The sequence below is a fragment of the Ochotona princeps genome, chromosome 14 (assembly GCF_030435755.1).
Source record: "Ochotona princeps isolate mOchPri1 chromosome 14, mOchPri1.hap1, whole genome shotgun sequence".
Taxonomy (NCBI): domain Eukaryota; kingdom Metazoa; phylum Chordata; class Mammalia; order Lagomorpha; family Ochotonidae; genus Ochotona; species Ochotona princeps.
Window position 1 is genome coordinate 57,689,701 of NC_080845.1, and position 14,241 is coordinate 57,703,941.

The 14,241-nt window shown below is 40.7% G+C and overlaps 1 protein-coding gene across 2 annotated transcripts in view; it reads left to right on the top strand.

The window, feature by feature from the left end:
* UBQLN1 (ubiquilin 1) overlaps positions 1-14,241 on the top strand; it is a 47,700-nt gene that overhangs the window by 17,739 nt on the left and 15,720 nt on the right. For both annotated transcript variants that reach the window (XM_004581130.3, XM_004581131.3), the window contains exons 2-6: positions 767-918; positions 2,522-2,637; positions 10,139-10,401; positions 13,278-13,436; positions 13,600-13,822. In XM_004581130.3, coding sequence (XP_004581187.2) covers positions 767-918; positions 2,522-2,637; positions 10,139-10,401; positions 13,278-13,436; positions 13,600-13,822 — 913 coding nt within the window. The remainder of the gene's footprint in view (positions 1-766; positions 919-2,521; positions 2,638-10,138; positions 10,402-13,277; positions 13,437-13,599; positions 13,823-14,241) is intronic.

Here is a 14,241-nt window from a genome sequence, read left to right on the forward strand (position 1 = left end):
TACTTTGGACAGTTGAATGAACCTGAGCATACTGATGATTCTGATAAAAATTTGAGAAACGGAGATCTGATCTATTGTTAGTATGTTCTGTAGTATTCCCTTATTTTTTCTCATCTGATTTTGTAGGTTATTGTGGTCCCTGGAAAGCCTTTACAGAAATTTTCCTGGCTATTTCCAAATGTTTCTTTAGTCTTTGCTTCTGGAAATCTGTCTGTGACTGAATGTGCTGCTTCAGTGCTTGGGGGCTTAGTTTGTGACTCTTACATTTGCTTGCTCACCTTCAAAGACAGGTCTTTGCTTTTCATCTTTGCTTCTATTGTATTGCTTATTGATGACTGATGAGTGAAAGAGGGAAAAATAGGATGATAGGTGAGAGTATGAGGTTGGTTGTATATACAAATTAGCCAACTACAATGAAAATGGGCCTGAAGATGAAAATCTGAGGACTAGGTTTTTTGTGAACTTGGTAATTTATGACTTGACTGGATTTGGACCAGTTGACAGAATAAGAATAAGGATATTGCAAAACAGCAAATTGTTCTTAGCAAAGAATCAAATATAGAACTTGTACCTTAATAAGACTTTCTGTAAGAGGTGAAGTGGTAGTCATGTCTTTTTAACCAAGATAGCATATATAAATTATACACATTTATTCACTTAAATTGTTGTAAAATGTAATGGTGCATTTTTGAAGTGCTTGTAGAAATCAAACTGGATCACACTGTGGAAGCATTTGCAATAGATACTTATTTTTTTTTTTTCTTAGTTCAAGGAAGAAATCTCCAAACGTTTCAAGTCACATACTGACCAACTTGTATTGATATTTGCTGGAAAAATTTTAAAAGATCAAGATACTTTGAGTCAACATGGAATTCATGATGGACTTACTGTTCACCTTGTAATCAAAACGCAAAACAGGTAAGATTTTAGAAGAGGTTAGCTTTAAAGCACAGAGATGATAGTACTTCGTTTAAAAATAGCTGTTGCTTGTAATGCTGGCATCCCATGTGAATGCCAGGTCAGAACCTAGTTGCTTTGCTTCTGATCCAGCTAATGTTCCAGGGAAAGCAACAGGCAGTGGCCCAAGTGCTTGGGTCCCTGTGTCCATGTGGGAGACCTATAGCGGCCCCCACTTTGGGGAGGGGACTGACGGATGGGGAATCTGTCACTCCCTCGCTGTGTCTTTCAAATAAATAAATGACTTTTTTTTAATAACCAGTTTTGACTGTTATCAGTTTTCCCTATTTTGAGTATGTGTTATATTTATAGGTATATATTTAGTGTTTTTCAGGTGACCATTTAACGTTTTAGAATGTTCATCAATAGTCATTGTATTTCATTATTTCACTTAGAGCATGAACAGATTTGGCAAGCCATGCTTTGTGCCATAGGGTGTTTTTGTTGTTTCCTTAAGAGGTCTATGACCCTTGTCCAGTTTTTCCATATAGCATGAAATTCTGATCTGTCAAAGAGCATTGGTTGTTTATTTCTTAAAAGAATGCTGTCATTTCTCCACTTTTTTCTTCCAGCCATGAGAACTCACTCTGAATGTTTTTATGCTAATGTTCTCCTAGCAGCAAATTTCTCCTATTCTTGATTGTGTGGATTTTTTGAACAAATAACTTTTTCAGTTTGAATTAATGATGTGATTATTCTGAAGACGCTTTGTGTTTTAATTCAGCTCTGTTGAAGTCCTAAAGAGCAAATGTCCTAAGTTGTTGCATTGATGCTTGACTGTCAGCAACAGTAATGGTTTCAGAGATGTTAATGTGAAACACTGAGTTTCTTAGCAGCACTGAAAATAACAGTGCGGTTCAGAAATCGTTAGTATCACATAGAAGGGTTTCCTCATTTCTTTCTTCCATTTAAAGTTCAGTAGTGATCAATTATTGTACTGATTTTCTTAAGACTCCATTTGAAGAAGAGTGTTTTTAATTTGAAAGTCAAGAGGGAGGGAGAGGGAGAGACACAGTTCTTCCATCACTGGATTCACTCCCCAGGTGGCTGCAACAGTGAACACTGGGCTAGGCTGATGCCGGGAGCTTCCTCCTGGTCTTCCCACGGGTGGTAGGGGCCAAACATCTGGGCCTTTTTGTGTTTTTCCTAGGCCCTCAGCAAGGAGCTCGGCCACATTGGAGCATCTGCAATAAAGACAGGCACCAGTGTTCCAATGATACTAGTTCCTAACTCCAAGAACTGGAAAAGGAATATTTTTTTTTAATACTCAAGATAGTAGATGTGATTCATCGTTGGTTCTGTAATGTTTGGTGACCTGTCTTACATAATTAGCGAGAGTGAGAGCAATGAAATGTTTATATACATAATCAGAGGAGAGACAGTTGTATATTTTAGAGTTTGTAAGATGTTAACTGCGCTTGTTTCTGATGCTTAATTATCTCCTGGTATTTCAGATAATTTGAGTTAATCTGAGAGCTTAGTCATTATATCTGAGTATTGGGATTTCAGAAGTTCTTTTAAAGTAATTAGTTCTATTACACTGTGATGTAATTGTTTCCTCTAGGCCTCAAGATCATTCAGCTCAACAGACGAACACCACTGGAAACAATGTCACCACGTCCTCGGCCCCTAATACCAACTCCACCTCTGGTTCTGCTACTAGCAGCCCTTTTGGTTTAGGTGAGTGCCTTCACTTCATTTTTATAGGAACGATTAAAAACCATCATTTCCCTCCCAGGATAGTTTAGATAAAGTAACCTAATAAAACAATCAGCCATACTAACAATAGTACATAAAATCTTTTGTAGTTGACTGCTACCATTACCACTAATTAGGAAGTGCTTGAATATTGTTGTGCTTGGATTTAATAAGTGATCAGATATAACAGCTCTTTTTAAAATTTAATTTTTGCTATTTCAGATTAAATACATTTCTTTTTTTTTTTAAGATTTATTTATTTTTATTGGAAAGGCACATTTGCTGAGAGGAGAGCCAGAGAGAAAGAGATTTTGTCTGTTGATTCACTCCCCAAATGGGCACAGTGGCCAGAGCTGAGCTAATTCGAAACCAGGAGCCAGCAACTTCTTCTGGGTCTTCTATGTGGGTGCAGGGTCCCAAGGCCTTGGGCCATCCTCCACTGTTTTCCCAGGCCACAAGCAGGGAGCTGGATGGGAAGTGGAATAGCCAAGACATGAGCTGGCACGCATATGGGATCCTGGCACTCTTGCAGGTAGAGGATTTGCCTGTTGAACTGGCCCCACATGCATTTCTAAGACTACAGTGCCATTCTTCTCCTTTCCATGTTTCCTTCTTATCCCCCCACTTTGACTTACACCAAAGTAAAAAGCTTAATACTTCACCGAATAAGGAATTTAAGAAGTAAAAAGCAAAAGGATCTTAGTTTAGTGAGAAAATGTACCCCTTTCAGTTGAGGTAGGAAATTTCAGATGACAGTTAACGTAAAATCTGCAGAGAGCAGGATGAAATTGTTTAGAGTTCAAGCCGATGAAGGGTATTAGTGAGGTTAGTCTCTTCCCCTTTCCTCATTTCGTAGGTGACAGCACTGAAGGCTGAAGAAGTGTTTAGTTAATCTGAGGCCATACAGTCCCCTCTAGTCTCTGTGTCATCCCTGTTTCTGTCTTGCTGGTTTTTTCCATCAGCTAGTCCATTTGTCATTTATATTCAGGTTTCCTTTTTGACAGCTATTTTGATTAAGGTCTATCCCGTCTGTAAAAGCCAGAGAGTCTCCTTCTCACTTGTTCTTTTGCCTCCCTTCTTTAATAATACCTTTATAAAAGGCATTTTTTGTTTTGTGTTTCCCTTTCATTGAGTTCACCGCATTCTATTTTTTGTCCTCATTTCACTAGAAATTTCCTTGATAAGATTGCCATTGACTTTTAAAGATTTATTTAGAAAGATATAGATAGGGAGAGAGTTTGGAGAGGAAGAGAGAGAGAGAGATCTTCCAAGTGCTGATTCACTCACTAAATGGCCACCACTGCCAGAACTAGTGGTCTGAAGCCAAGGAGCCCAGAGCCTCTTCTGGGTCTCCCATGTAGGTACAAGGGCCTAAGGTCTTGGGCCGTCATCCACTGCTTTCACAGGGATCTGGATTGGAAGTGAAGTGACCGAGATTTGATCTGGCACTCATGGATGCTGGCACTGCAGGCAGAAGATTAGTATGCTACTCAGTGGCGTTGGCCCCTCCAGTGACTTCTTAGTTTGCAGAATTTAGTGGACACTATTATAATTTTTTTAAAGAATTATTCATTTATCTTAGAATCATATAGAGAGATGAAGAGATAGAAAGATCGTCTATCTGTTGGTATACTCTATAGATGGCTGCAATGGTCATTGCTGGGTCAGGTGAAATCAGCAGGTGCTAGGAGCTTTATCTGGGTCTCCCAGGTGGGTGGCAGAACCCTGAACACATGGGCCATCTTCTGTTGCTTTCCCCAGGCCGTTAGAAGGGAGCTGGGTTAGAAATGGAGTAGCTTCGGATTTGAACCCTGGTGCCTGCATGGGATGCTGATATCACTGCTAGTGACCTTATCCATCAAGCTACAACTCTGGGCCCTGTTTGTTTTTTAAACACTAAGTTTACTAGCAGTCATTATTCTTCATCCATTCCCTTAAGTAAACTAGTGAGTCACTAATTTTGCTTTCTGTCTATAGATTTGCCAATACAGCCTATTTTGTAATGATTTCTTTCATTATTAGCCACTTTCACTTAGCATAATAATTTGAAAGCTTGTTCTTGTTGTATCTTGAATCAGTATTTTGTTCTGTTTTATTATCATGATTTTATTACTTTCTATGACTATCAGTTGATAGACATTTGGGATGTTTCCGTTTGGCTACTTTGAACAATATTGTTGTGTACATTTTGTGTGAATTTGTTTTTTGCTCCTTTAGCTGTGTGCCTAAATGAAATTGCTGAGTTAAGTGTGAATGCTGTTTATCGTTCACGTTTATTTATACTCATAATTTAAAAATCTTAATATTTTAGCACCTAAAATTATATGTATTTATAGGTTATGATTGCAAGTATACATTGTACAGTGTTCATTTAAGTAAATTTTTCATCCGGAATTCTGTTTTGTAATTTTCTTGATAAATATGAAAGTACATTAGCATTATAGTTACCCTAATGTGCACTCTTTAGATTTTTGTCATGATGTTTATACATTTCTTCAAGTTCTCTTCATGTAACTCTGATACTCCTTTCTTGCCTTGCTTTTCTCACTAGTTTTTCCTGTCTCACATGGAAGTTTCCTATTGTTTCTTGTATTACTATTCCTCAAAGTTCTGCTTGACCAGTCTTTATTTTCCACTATTCTTGGGTGATGTTATCCTATTATTTTTGGTGACTTAAATCTGTGCTTCGGGCGTGGTACAGTGGTCTTAGTGGTTACAGTCCGAGCTCACCTTGAATGTGTCAGAATCCTGTATGGGTGCCAATTCTAGTCCCAGCAGCTCCACTTCCCATCCAGCTCCCTGCTTGTGGCCTGGGAAAGCAGTCGAGGATGGCCCAATGCGTTGGGACCCTGCACCCGCGTGGGAGACCTGGAGGAAGCTCCTGGCTCCTGGCTTCGGATCAGTGTTGCACTGGCCGTTGCAGTTACTTGGGTAGTGAATCATTGGATGGAAGATCTTCCTCTCCGTCTCTTTTCCTCTCTGTTTATCTGACTTTGTAATAAAAATAAATAAATCTTTTTAAAAAAAATCTATGCTTCAACCCATATCACTTGTGAAAATCATACCTTGTAGTCTTTGCTATTATCTCATGTCCTCTAATTACTTTAGCTTGTTAATCCTCAGAGACAAAACCAAAAAGCCAAAAAAAAAAAGTATAAGAACTTAACATCTCACTTCCCAGGTCACCACTTTCTGTCTCAAAGTCTCTCTTCCTTGTTCTATCCCATGTAGTTATTCTATGTTGTTACCTCTTTGATACAAATCTTCAGCAACTTTCATGTAAAGCATTTGCTCTGGTTCTTTCCCATTGTGCTATTGTTAAAATAAAAACATCTTCCGCGACTGTTTTATGATTTGGTTCTTGTCAACCTCTGTATCAATCTTTGTTTTAACGTATTTATTTGGAAGACTGGTATGCACTGGTTCACAGGAGTTGGGAACTCAACCTTAGTTTTCTGTGTGGGCTGGGACCACTTGAACTATCACCTTGGTTATGCATTTGGAGCAAACTGGAATGGGGATTGCAGCTGGAACTCACCTCCTCATCGCACCTCTCCTGGACACTAATTCAGAGTGTGAACATTACCATGAAGCTTTTTTTTTTTTAATTTGTTTATTTTGAAAGTCAGAGATAACAGAGCGGGAAAGAGAGACAAAATTGTAGTTGTCAGACCTGCAACACTTTGGTGAGAAGTGACACTCACTTACCTATCAATCAGTTCAGTGGAGAGAGCGCAACCCACTCAGCAGTTATCCACAACGAATAGGCAAGGGGCCAAATCCAGGAGCTGGGAACATAATCTTACAGATTGGCAAGAGCTCAGTTACTTAAGCTCTTACCTCTGTCTCCCTAAATCTGCAGTGGCAGGAAGCTGGAGTCAGGATCTGAATGAAGGCAGGGATTGAATCAAGGCATTTTGATATAGGGTGTGAACATCTTAACCACTGAACTAAATGTAAACTCCCTAAATTGACTAGCAGTGTTATTCTCCACCCATCCACCCAGGTAATGTAGTAAACCAGTGATTCACGTCCTTTCTATGAATTTGCCCATCCAGGTGATTTCTGTCCTTGGATGCTGTCCTTTTGAGAAGCAAGGCAGCAGAGACAGAGTTTGTATTTGCTTTTCAAGAACTAAGCTGGACCTGGGCTGCACTGAAGCTAGAAGCTAGCATCTTGATCTAGGTATCTCATGTGAGTGGCAGGAGCCCAATCACTCTGAGTCATTACTGCTGCCCACTGGGGTGTCAGTAACAAAGGAATCGGAAGCTATAGCCTGTTACTGAACCCAATGTCCAGACATGCAGCATGGGTATCTCTTAACTGGTATCTTAACCTTTAAACCAAATGTATGCCCGCACACATGGACATGGAAACAATCCAGATGTGCATCCAAAGAAGAGTGGTGAAAGAAACTGTGGTACATCTACTCCATGGAATGTTATTTAGCTATTAAGAAAAATGAAATTATGCTATTTACAACTAGGTGATCCCAACTAAGGACCATTATGCTCAGTGAAATGAGTCAATCACAAAGGAGTAAGTACCATCTGTTCTGTCTTATATAAGGAAACCAGCATGGAAAGTGTAACTTCAGTAATCCGATCCATACTGTTGTCTGTGTGTTGTTTTTTTTGTTTGTTTGTTTAAACTATCTTCTGCTCTGGCCCTCATGCATTGTTTCTTTTCTTCTTTTTTTTTTTTTAAGATTTATTTATTTTCATTACAAAGTCAGATATACAGAGAGGAGGAGAGACAGAAAGGAAGATCTTCCGTCCGATGATTCACTCCCCAAGCGAGCCACAACGGGCCGGTGCGCGCCGATCCAGTGCCAGGAACCAGGAACCTCCTCCGGGTCTCCCATGCGGGTGCAGGGTCCCAATGCACTGGGTCGTCCTCGACTGCTTTCCAAGGCCACAAGCAGGGAGCTGGATGGGAAGTGGAGCTGCCAGGATTAGAACCAGCATCCCAGCGCGTTCAAGGCGAGGACTTTAGCCACTAGGCCACGCCGCCGGGCCCATGCATTGTTTCTTGCAGTCGCTTGGCCATAATTGATTGCATAGACCTATCCATGTTCCAAAGTCTGCATGTAAAATATTTAAGAATGACTGTTCTCTGCTAGTTATACTGAACTTTGTGATTTCACCAATGTGCCACTATGTTTACTTTTGTGGTAGTGTTCATCATGTATAATTTTAAGCCTCTACGTTCCCCTGCTTTTTTCTTCATCAATTTGCTGATGTTGCTCTAAACTCATCTTTGGAAGTAGCCATTCTATCCCGGTCCTGTATTATAATGTCCTGTGAATGTCTCTGATGAATACTTAATCTGTGTAGGGTTTTTCCCCCTTGTTTGTCTTTTCCCCACTAGATTGAACATTGTTAAGTGTGTGAGTCGTATTTCTAACCTGTTGCACAAGTCCTGGATATAAATAGAAAGTGACCAGGCCCAGTGTGGTAGCCTTGGCCAAAGTCCTCACCTTGAACCCACCGGGATCCCATATGGGCGCTGGTTCTAATCCCGGCATCCCTGCTTCCCATTCAGCTCCCTGCTTGTGGCCTGGGAAAGCAGTCGAGGACGGCCCAAACCCTTGGGCTCCTGGCTTTGGATTGGCTCTTGGCTTCAGCCATTGTAGCCACTTGGATAGTAAATCAGTGGATGGAAGATCATTTCTGTCTCTCCTCTCTGTGTATCTCATTTTCCAACAAAAAATTTAAAAAGGACTGCTATTTAAAAAAAGAAGAAGAAGAAAGTAAGTGACCAGTATGTGAGGAAAGTTACCAGTATGTGAGGAGTGAAAATATTTGGCTAGCTTTATAAATTTTTTTCCTTTTAATTTTGTTTTAATGGATATCAAAATTCTGTGACAGATTTTTGGTCAAGTTTTTTGCTTTAAAAAGTCTTTATTTTAACAACTAAAACTTACAATTGCCCCTCCCTCTGTTTCCACAAAATGTTTTCCTTTCTGCTTCTGAACATTTTATGATGCGTTGATATATTTAACCATTGTTTTACTATTAGATTTACATGAAAATTGAGGAAGTTGTAGGAATAGTACTGATTTGGCCTTCTGAGCTTTCTTGGCAGACATGGTGAGCTTGCCAGCTCCAGCAGCCTTTTTGTCCAAACCTTTGGTCACCCACACCAGCTATCTGTCTAAATATTTGCAAAGTTACCTAGAGGAAGATCGTTCAGCTTTTATCACACATGGATTTTCTGAGAACTATGTTAATGATGGTAATTTTATCAGTTTTAGGGATACAGGGCCATCTCTAGCTTCTTACCAAAATGATCATTAATCTTTTCCTTCAACTCAGTAAGGTTACAGCAGTGTGAGCTGTGTGACAGTCCAATACAGGATGTAACCAGCAAATGATTTGATCTGGGTGGTTTAGGATAATTATCCGAACAGTGAAGCCAACTGCTTTTGTTGGTGTGTTCTCTGTTAATTGCAACATTACCACTGTGTTTTGCTAGACATTTTCTTGACATTGAAGCCAAATTGTCCCCAGGGAGAGCTTCGCTCAAAACTTCAAGGTCCATTTCAGCAGATTGAAGTTGTGACATGGAATGGAAAAGGGTTACCACCACACCAGATTTGAGGACAACTGTGTCCACTCCGCCAAGTGTGTAAGTCAGAAGGACATGCTCAGAGATCTCCCCATTCTTGGAGAAATAGCTTCAAATTCAGCACCAGCAGCAGGATTTAGGACAGCATAATCAGCCTCAGATGTGCCCAAATGATTGGGTTCCTGCAGCACATGAGGAAAATCTGGACTGAGTGCCAACTCCAGGCTTTGCCCTTCCCTCTTCCCTCTTTGGACATCTGAAGAATGAGCCAGTGGGTGGGAACTTTCTCAAATTTAATGAACAACTTTGTTATCATAGTAGTTTACAAAGCTCAGAACACATTTAAGTTTATCTGTTTATTGGAAAGGATGCAATTGAGAAACAGACAAATGCTTTGCAGGCATGAATAGAGCAAGATGTGTGGAAGCTAGTGAGTGGGTGCATAACTTCCAAGTTCTCCTAACCACAGGATGTGTTCCTCCTAGAAGCTCTCTGTATGGTATCTTTTCAGGAGTTTGCAGCCTCCTCCTTTGCCATTCCTGGAGTTCCCTGGGTGGAGCTGAAGATTCCAGCCGTTTTGTCTGTAGTGTTTCTATCCTGAGGCCTGTAACAAGACACTTCTCATTCAGGAAATTTCAGGGGCTTTAGGAACTCTCTCAGGAACCAAGGAAAAAGACTGTATTTTTTTTGTTGGACCACACAGGAACATCTGTTTAATTGGTTTCATTATCAAAGGATACATTTTTTACTAATTTTAATTACAGAAATTTATGTATTCGTAAGAATTCTGTTTGCAATTTAAAATGGTTTCTTGTATTATTAAGCAGACAATAGTTTTGCATCTTTTACTTTTCATAGCAGTTGAAAATTTTTGACTTTGATTTATGTGTTTTTTCCCCCTGCCTTTTCTTAGGTGGCCTCGGAGGACTTGCAGGTCTGAGTAGTTTAGGTTTGAATACTACCAACTTCTCTGAACTCCAGAGTCAGATGCAACGACAACTTTTGTCCAACCCAGAAATGATGGTCCAGATCATGGAGAATCCCTTCGTCCAGAGCATGCTTTCTAATCCTGACCTGATGAGGCAGTTAATTATGGCCAATCCACAGATGCAGCAATTGATACAGAGAAATCCAGAAATTAGTCATATGCTGAATAATCCAGATATCATGAGACAAGTATGTGAGAAGTTATTTTAGTTCATTTAGCTAAGAACTTGCTGATTTGCTTCGTAGTGTTGACCTGTATCGCGGTTAGGTTATATCTTTATCAGCGTTAAAGAAAATAGAACAAAACAGTGATGTGGACTATAGAACTTTAAATTTTCTGCTTCATTTTTGTGAGTAGTTTATTTTGACTGTTTAGAAAACAAAAAGTCCAGTTCTGGAAATGGATGATTCTCTTACAACAAGATGCTTTTGTTGCTGTGGGTTGTTTGCTACTGGACAGTCATATACCAGAGATGACAGCTGATGCAAGTTGACAAGTTTATTTCAAGAAGCTAGCATTCTTGGGAGAAGGCAGACTTTTTCAGTCCCAGATAGGTTCTTTCCAGATTGCAAAGTATCAGGAAGACTTTAGAGGAGCAAGGCTATTCGGGGGAGGATAATGGAAGGTAATGATACTAGTTAGTTGAGGTTTCTATGGCATGAAGCTTGGCTGTTTGTGGGTGGTAGCTGACATTTCTTTTTTTTTTTTTTAAAGATTTATTCATTTTTATTACAGCCAGATATACACAGAGGAGGAGAGACAGAGAGGAAGATCTTCCATCCGATGTTTCACTCCCCCAGTGAGCCGCAACGGGCCGCTGCGCGCCGATCCGAAGCCGGGAACCAGGAACCTCTTCCGGGTCTCCCACACGGGTGCAGGGTCCCAATGCATTGGGCCGTCCTCGACTGCTTTCCCAGGCCACAAGCAGGGAGCTGGATGGGAAGTGGAGCTGCCGGGATTAGAACCAGCGCCCATATGGGATCCCGGGGCTTTCAAGGCGAGGACTTTAGCCGCTAGGCCATGCCGCCGGGCCCGGTAGTTGACATTTCTGCCCTATCTGAGGTCTACCATTGTGATCATTTTCTTGTAGTTAGCTAGCTCCTGAAATTCTCAGGTAAGAATAATTCATTTGTTGAACAGATGTTCTGATTACGGGATTAGTAGTTAATTTTTGCCAGTCAAAATGTGAAAAGGAAAGCGGAATATGTGTTTTATGATTATACTGTCTACTTAAAAAAATTATTACTATTATTAAAGATTTGTTTACTTGAAAGAACATCATGGAGAGATCTTCCATCTGCTGATTCACTCTAAATGGCCACAACAGCCAGTGCTAGGCCAGTCTGAAACCAGGATCTGGGAGGTCCGTCAAGATGCTCTGCATGGTGGTGACAAGGGCCGAAGTGCAAGTTACGCTGCTTTTTGGTGCATTAGCAAAAAACTGTGGTAGAAGCATCAAGTTAGGACTGTAACCAACACTCTATAATTGGGATGTTGATATTGGAAGAGGCCAGTGTGTGATAGAGCCAGCTTCTCTGCCTCACCCCTTTTTTATTTGTTCTGTTTATTTTCAACTGCTTGAAAGGCAGAATGATGGAGAGAAATCTTGCATGCTTGTCTGCAATAAGTAGGACTGAGCCAGCTGAAGCCAGAAGCCTAGAACTCTTAGCCAGATCCCCCATACAGGTAGGAGGGCTTCATACAGTTAACCCAGCATCTTTTGCTTCCCAGGAAACATGATGAGGAAGTGGGTTTGGAAATGGAGAGGCTGGGGTTGGAACTGGCCATCTGATAATTGGTGACTTAATCCACTGAGTTACAAAGGCTAACCCTGCTACTTCATTTCTTTTTAATTAAAAAAATGTTTTTTAATATCTATTTGTAACAGAGTGAGAGAGAGAGAGAAAAAAAAAAAGGAGTGAGAGGGTGTGCTGGTTCGCTTTCCAAATAACTACAACGGTGGCTGGGACAAGGCCAAATCCAGGAGTGTTGTACTCCATCCGGCTTTTTCACTGGGGTGGCAGGGACCAGAATATATACTCGGCCCATCATCCCCTGCGTTTCATGGTGAATTAGGAGATTGCCGGATCAGAGGTGGAGTGGCCTGAACTCCAACATTGCTCTAATACAGGTGTAGAGATCGTAAGTGAAACTTACTGCTGTGCTAGAAAGTTCACCTCTTGGTGATATTACCTGAATGCTAATTTGCTTTTTGAGGTGAAATCCACCAGGAATTATTTTAAGTGATTTTCTGATTATGTTTTAAAGATAAGATTATAAGAAATTTGGCAGAAATAATTGGCTTTTCTTTGTGATTCGAAACTTAGATGAAACATTTCCTTATGAGCTAAGCAAAAGAGGTTAGCCTTACAGGTAGCAAAAGGCTGAAGAAACAAGTCGTTTTGTTACAGAAAACTGGATTGGTTATTCCTGTGTTAGCCTCTTAGTGGGATTGAAGTGGCTTTGTTATTGTGCTCAGGTTGGTTAGAACCTTGGATTTTCTGTTTCTGCTGAACCTTTTCCATACACCATTTTGATTATATGGTATTTAACAACGGGACGCCTTTCTGCTTTGATTAGGTTCGCTGGGACTGTGTATAAGAAACAAGAGCAGGGCCCGGCGGCATGGCCTAGCGGCTAAAGTCCTTGCCATGAATGCGCCGGGATCCCATATGGGCGCCGGTTCTAATCCCGGCAGCTCCACTTCCCATCCAGCTCCCTGCTTGTGGCCTGGGAATGCAGTAGAGGACGGCCCAAAGCTTTGGGACCCTGCACCCGCATGGGAGACCCGGAAGAAGTTCTTGGTTCCCAGCTTCAGATCAGCGCAGCACCGGCCGTTGCGCTCACTTGGGGAGTGAATCATTGGATGGAAGATCTTCCTCTCTGTCTCTCTTCCTCTCTGTATATCTGACTTTGTAATAAAAATAAAAAAAATCTTTAAAAGAAACTAGAGCAAAACAGTGGCCTCCCATAAACTTCATTTAACATTAATCAGCAGTTGAATAACTTAGAGGTGTATTTTAACATCCTCTTTCCCTTGTTTTTATGGAAATATTTTTCATAGACACTGGAACTTGCCAGGAATCCAGCAATGATGCAGGAAATGATGAGAAACCAAGATCGAGCCTTGAGCAACTTAGAAAGTATCCCAGGGGGCTACAATGCCTTACGTCGCATGTACACAGATATTCAGGAACCCATGCTGAGCGCTGCACAGGAACAGGTGAACCACTGGCTTCAAGCCTCAGGAGGAGCTCTTATTGCAACAGATATGTGTGTGACTGAGGAGTGTGTTTGTATATGGGATGGGATTTTCACTGAACAAAAAGGAATTGTGTATGTGTTTTTAAAACATTCTTTTAAAATAATTTTTGTATCTTTTACAGTTTGGTGGTAATCCCTTTGCCTCTTTAGTGAGCAATACATCTTCAAGTGAAGGTAGTCAGCCTTCTCGTACAGAAAATAGAGATCCATTACCGAATCCCTGGGCTCCACAGACTTCCCAGAATTCATCAACTTCGAGTGGCACCACCAGCACTGTGGGTGGCACTGCCAGTAGTGCTGCCAGTGGCACTGCTGGGCAGAATACTTCTGTACCTGGAGTAGGAGGTATGCTCACAGCAACTCATTATTGTCTTTGTTGTGCAAATACTTTGTTATGCGAATACTGTTTTTTTTATGTTTGGTGAATAGTCTTTGTAGACTTACCTTTTCATGTTAGAAGTTTTGTTTTTCACTTTTGGTTGTTTTGCCTTAATGAAAGGATTGTTAAAAATTGCATATATGTGTAGGGCAAAACATGCTTGGATGCATGTGTAAATCAGGAATGATTAAATTACTATTATTAACATCTCTGTTGCCTCATATACTTAGCCAATTTTTTTGTGATGAGAAACTTAAAATCTGCTTTCTGGTAGTTTTCAAGTATATAGCACTACATTCCCCAGAATGCATTCATGGAGGTTTTTCTGTTTGAAAGTCAGAGATAGAGCCTGCTGTCATCTGGTGGTTCACTCCCCAGATGCCTA